The sequence below is a fragment of the Pinus tabuliformis genome, chromosome 8 (assembly GCF_031772625.1).
Source record: "Pinus tabuliformis cultivar Carrire ecotype Pingquan chromosome 8, CPIR1, whole genome shotgun sequence".
Lineage (NCBI taxonomy): Eukaryota > Viridiplantae > Streptophyta > Pinopsida > Pinales > Pinaceae > Pinus > Pinus tabuliformis.
The window spans coordinates 1,808,362,193-1,808,368,414 of NC_142294.1; the positions used below are offsets into that span (position 1 = coordinate 1,808,362,193).

The 6,222-nt window shown below is 40.2% G+C and overlaps 1 protein-coding gene across 1 annotated transcript; it reads left to right on the forward strand.

The window, feature by feature from the left end:
* The first annotated feature begins 1,920 nt into the window (after positions 1–1,920).
* Positions 1,921–5,591, forward strand: LOC149243487 (putative disease resistance protein At5g63020). Its single transcript, XM_089374531.1, has one exon. It carries the CDS (start codon positions 2,272–2,274, stop codon positions 3,775–3,777), a length of 1,506 nt encoding a protein of 501 aa, XP_089230657.1. The 5' UTR covers positions 1,921–2,271; the 3' UTR covers positions 3,778–5,591.
* The last annotated feature ends 631 nt before the right edge of the window (positions 5,592–6,222 follow it).

Consider the following 6,222-nt stretch of genomic DNA (forward strand, 5'->3'; position numbering starts at 1 on the left):
CTGGCTGCAGAGGGAGGGGCAAGGTTGTGCGCAGAGGCGCAGCAGCCTGAGCGACGCCGCAAACACTCAGAACCCTAGCTTGAGAGCGAAGGGTCGGGCCGCGCGCAAAAGTTCAGTAAAGGGATCCACACTAAAACAGTTTTAAGACATACTCCAAACCCAATAAATACTTCTTATATTATAAAACAAACTAACTAAATTTAATAAATAAATAAATTTTATTAAAACTTAAATTAAAAATAAATGCTGTAAGAAGTGAAAGTCATGTATAACCACCTTAATAATTTGATATTGTCTTTTTTATATCGCTTGTACAATGACAAGTGGTTCCCATACTATCGAACAAACCAATTAATGTGGACGTGTGTGGATATGTGTCAATGAATTAATGTGGACGTGTGTGATATGCCTCAATGAATTGCGATGATTTTGGATATTATATATAACGTGTATGCTACTTAGGAAATGAGTATCAATTAGGTTCATGATTAGATTCTCATGTATTGGAATAACATTAATTTTCGTTGGTAAAGTTTAGTGGAATGTTATTTTATTAATGTTTTAATTTTCTTTTTCTTTTTTTAAGGGAGAGGGTGAATTAGTAACTACAAGATTTAATTTAAGGAAGATCTAGGATCAATTTTTGTAGCTGCCACTATAACACCAAGAGTATATCCAACAACCTGCAAGCAGATATACTAATTTCTTATGATTTTGGCAAGAGTCGAGACTCGCGGATAAGGGGAGTCTACTCCTTGAGCCATGGATAAGAAGAGTCTACATACTAATTTCTTATGATTTTCGCAAGAGCGAGTCTACTCCTTGAGCCGCACACCATACCAATTTCTTATGATTTTGGCAAGAGCGAGGAGTCTACATACTAATTTCTTATGATTTTGGCAAGAGCGAGTCTACTCCCGCACACCATACTAATTTCTTATGATTTTGGCAAGAGCACACCATACTAATTTCTTATGATTTTGGCAAGAGTGAGCGAGTCTACTCCCGCACACCATACTAATTTCTTATGATTTTGGCAAGAGCACACCATACTAATTTCTTATGATTTTGGCAAGAGCAAGTCTACTCCCGCACACCATACTAATTTCTTAGACTCCCGCACACCATACTAATTTCTTATGATTTTGGCAAGAGCCGAGACTCACGGATAAGGGGAGTCTCTTATGATTTTGGCAAGAGATCCGCACACGATACTAATTTCTTATGATTTTGGCAAGAGCCGAGACTCACGGATAAGGGGAGTCTAATACTAATTTCTTATGATTTTGGCAAGAGCTCACGGATAAGGGGAGTCTACTCCTTGAGCAGCACACCATAGCAAGATAATATCCTCAATGTGATTTGACCCCTGATCTCGTTGGGTTTCACCCAACGAACTCAACCGCCACACCACACATCACTGTATTAATGTTCCAACTTTTTAACCATACAAATAACTTGGCGATGAAAAGTCATAGGAATACAAAAATTATATCACTATGGGATATGGGTTCAAGGAATAACTATTTTTAGAAAAGTGTATTTAGTAAAAAAATATATATATCACTATGGGGGTATGGGTTCAATAAATAATTATTTTTTTCAAGGTGTAATTATTTTTATTTTTAGAAAGGTGTGTTTTGTTAAAAAGAAATATAGATTTATTTTTTTCAAGGTGGGATGATATATAGTTTTATGTGGTTGTAATTTGATTTTATATATATATAAAAGTATAAGTTGTAGTTTAATGGTTAGGTGGGGATAGATTTATATTTTTCAAAAACAGGAATGGCAGATATGTAGTTTAATTATTCGGTAGGAAATTTAATGTGTGGTCGTTCGGTAAGAAATTTAATGTGTGGTCTTATTGTTATTGTTAGGTGGGATATTGTGGTTTAATTGTTAGGTGGGGAATTTGATCTGTGGTCAAATATTGCCCAGAAATACTCCAAAGGCAAACAGGGTTGCGTCTGCATATAGGCAATCATTCATCGTATTGTGTATCGCACTCATCAAACCCACTGCACCTCTCCAACCCCGTGCTGCTTCTCGTTACAGGCCCTCTATCGTCCCCTGTTTTGGTTTCAATCTTCATATAAATTCCATTTTCTCTCTGCATTTTGCTAATATGCCCACCCAGTTTGCAATTGGAGAAGCGACGGAGTGGCCACTAACGTCACCAACGCCATTATCGGTCTCCTCTACCAACAATTGAAGGATGTGAGGGAGTTTGGGAAGAACCTTCAACTTCTCAACAATGAACTCGACCATATGGAGCAGTCGTTACGCCATATTCAAACGCAATTCGAAGATCAACCAAAGAAGCTGCCCGAGCTAGTGGAAGGTTTTTTGGGAAGGATCAACGATGCCCTTCAAGAAGTCAAAGCCCTCATCCAACGCGCCAACAGACAGCGAGAACGGTGTCGCGGTTGCTGCCTCTTTTTCAGCCCCAGCATCCCCGCAGATATCAGAGAATGGAAGACCGGATTCAGTGAGCTCTTCCGACAGCTTGATTCTGCTCTTTCAACAGCTGCCCATACTGCACAGATTGTGGTGTCCTCACAGCCTCAAGCAGAGGTGCTTCTTCAACCTCTACCAGATTCCGGCTTCGTGGGGACTGGCATTCAAACCGCTCAGCATCAACTGCTCTCATGGCTTAACGATCCTCATCCGGTGATTGGTGTTTTGGGGATGGCGGGGGTTGGGAAAACTGCACTACTCCAACTCATCTACAATAACTGCAAGAAGAAGGTAAGTACTAGCTTCGATCTCGTCATTTGGTATACCATTTCTCAAAACTATAAGATTCAAAGTCTCCAGGATACCATTGCCGAGTCTCTGAATTTAAGACTTGAGAGTATTGACATGAGAAAGATGAAATTGTATGCATCTCTTGAAAATAAGAGGTTTCTTCTTCTCTTGGACGATATTTGGAGTCCAATTGATTTGAATCAAGTTGGGGTTAATTTTGGGCGTTATAAAGGCAGCAAAGTCTTAATGTCCGGTCGCTACAGAGATGTAGTTGAAATAATGGCAGAAAAAGAGTACTGCATGATGATACGACCCCTGTCCACAGAGGAAGGGTGGGAGCTCTTCCGGAGAAGAGCGTTTAGAAGTGGGGCTGCTCCAGAAAATAATCTAGAGCTTATTGCTACACAAGTTGCTTTGGAGTGTAAAGGGTTGCCCTTGGCAATAAATACAATTGCTGCAGCTATGGCTCGGAAAAAGACTGCGGATGAGTGGAGTCGCGCTTTAGTTTTCATGAAAAATGTAGATCCATCCTTCCCCTCCACTCACAGGACCATCGATGCTGAGCTCTATCAGCGGCTGAGATGGAGCTACAATGATTTGCCCAATAATAACATGAAGATATGTTTTCTGTATTGTGCTGCCTTTCCTGAAGATGCAGAGATTGATGTGGAGACGCTAGTGGAGATGTGGATCGCAGAACCACTGGTTCCCCAAAAAGGGACTACTTACTTCATGGATGTTGGGCGGGAATACATAGAAGCACTGGTAGATAGATGCTTGATTGAGTATGTTGGTTGGCAGAAGCAGTATATAAAAGTTCATGATGTACTACGCAATATGACAATTTATGTAGGCCAATTAGAGGAGAAGTGGTTATTTGAAGCAAGTCAACATCTACAACAATTTCCAAGCGAAGAAGAGACCAGGCCTGGCAAAAGAATCTCCGTTCTGGGCAGCGAAATTAGTGATTTGCCAACAGAATTGAAGTCTCCAACACTCGTGAGTTTAGTGTTGGCCCAAAACTGACGGTTGAAGGAAATTCCAGAGGGGTTTTTGGTAAACTTCAGGTCTCTGGGTTCTGGATCTGTCGGATACCTCAATAGAAAAATCACCAACAACAGTGGAGAAACTTGGACAGCTTGAGTTTCTTAATTTGAGAGGATGTAAGAAGCTGAAGGACTTGCCTGATAGCATATGCAGTCTTTCACATCTTCAATTTTTGAATCTTGAAGAATGTAAAAGTCTCCATTCTTTACCCGATAGGATAGGAGAACTTAAAAATCTAAAGCATGTCAAATTTTCGTGTTGGCCCAAAACCGACGGTTGAAGGAAATTCCAGAGGGGTTTTTGGTAAACTTCAGGTCTCTCCGGGTTCTGGATCTGTCGGATACCTCAATAGAAAAATCACCAACAGCAGTGGAGAAACTTGGACAGCTTGAGTTTCTTAATTTGAAAGGATGTAAGAAGCTGAAGGACTTGCCTGATAGCATATGCAGTCTTTCACATCTTCAACTTTTGAATCTTGAAGAATGTAAAAGTCTCCATTCTTTACCCGATAGGATAGGAGAACTTAAAAATCTAAAGCATCTCAAATTTTCGGTTCTCCACGGACACTTGGGGGTGATTCCACATCAAATCTCTCAACTCACTTCATTGAACAAACTGGTCTTGCCTTATAGGTCAACTCCAGTGAGTGTGGAGGATCTCACAAATCTCTCAAATCTGATCGAGTTGAATGTCAGAGTAAATCCAGAAATTAAAGAAGGTTCAATGAGTACGTGGTCAAAGATGAGAAATTTGAGGTTATGGTTCCCATGGGGTAAAGTTGAAAATAGAGATGATGCGGCGCTAGATATTCTTCCACAGAACATGCAGAGCATGGAGGAGTTGCAGAGTCTTGAGTTATTCGATTATCAAGGGGTAAGTCTGCCAAATTGTATTTGTCAGTTTCAAAATTTGAAGAATTTGCACTTGAGCGACTGTATGAAATTAGAGGAGCTTCCAGCCTTGGAGATTGGGAGCGAGGCTGCACGTGACGGTTTTCCGAAGTTGGAGGAATTATATCTATCCTCCCTTCACAGCTTAGAGAGTATAGTGTGCAATGCAAAAACAATGCAGCAACTGCGAATCTTGTGATATCAGCTTGGGGCGTGTTGAAGACATTGAGAATGAAGGAGCTAACCAATTTAAGGGAATTAAAAATATTAGGTTGTGCTAGGTTGAAGGAGCTGTTCATGGAGAGCAGTGGTGGTTTTCCAGTGTTGCAGACATTAAATCTATCCTCCCTAGACAGCTTAGAGAGTATAGTGTGTAATGCAAAAACAATGCCGAAACTGCACTCCTTACACATGTCAGATTGCGGCAGGTTAAAGACATTGAGAATGGAGGAGCTCACTGATTTAGAGTCCATAAAGATTTACCAGTGCCGTCAGTTGGAAGTTGAGATCAGCAGCCTTCCAATGTTAAAGAAATTGACTCTTACAGGTTTAGAGAAGGCAGAGACTATTGCAAGGCCATCGAGTGTATGGAATGAAGAAACAATGCCTAATCTGGAATTTATAGAGATCACAGACTGTCCATTGTTAGGGAGAATGCCAAAAGAAATGGAGAAGGTACCTAAGTTGAAGGAAATTGTAGGAGAGTTACGTTGGTGGGATGGAATAAGTTGGGAGAATGATGACGTAAAATCCAAACTCTCTCACCTTTTTAAAGAATATCAAGGACGGTGAAGTGAATCTGAAGATGGTGAAGCCGAACATGAAGAAGACGATCTGGAATGTAAATGTAATATTTTTGAAGTGAGATGAATATTGATGGAATATATTTAAAGAAATAATTATATTAATAATTTCTAAATTATAAATTTGTTTTATTTTTTTATTCCCTTAATAAGGCTATGTTATATTATGTCATGCCATGCTAGGTAAATATTTTGAAATCAATTTATTTTATTAACAAGGAGCGCTGCACTGCAGCTAGTCCTGCCTGAAGGGAGAGGAACCGCGAGTTCTGGGTTGGTTCAAATCCACTCGTGGCATGCCCACTCACTGGAAGTGATTGGCAAAAAACCTGTCCACTAAATGGACTAGTTCAACCACTTGCTCAACGGGCCTACTACTAGCTATGGCTATTGATCTCCTCTTCTGGATTAATGGCTCAAATCAGGTTTCACCAAACGTTCATATCAGGCCTGAGTTTGAAGGCCATGCGACACCTTCAATGAGTTTGCATCACTGTAATCCTTGCATCACTGAAAGCCCTACATCCTGGCTTGCAAGTGCTGCATCCTGGCTTGGAGGATGGTTTGAAATTAAAACATTTCCATTAGACAATAAGCTCCATAATGACAAGTGAATAAATCCTTGAAACTTAACAGGCCCTCTTTCAGTGGATCGCCTAATTATCCCAAAGTCATGTTGCGAGTTAAAATATATATTCACAACTAAAAAACCTGGGGAAAAGTATTAAATG

What these genes read in the sequence shown, in the direction of transcription:
- LOC149243487 (XM_089374531.1), top strand. Translation starts at nt 2,272, where the DNA reads ATGGAGCAGTCGTTACGCCATATTCAAACGCAATTCGAAGATCAACCA.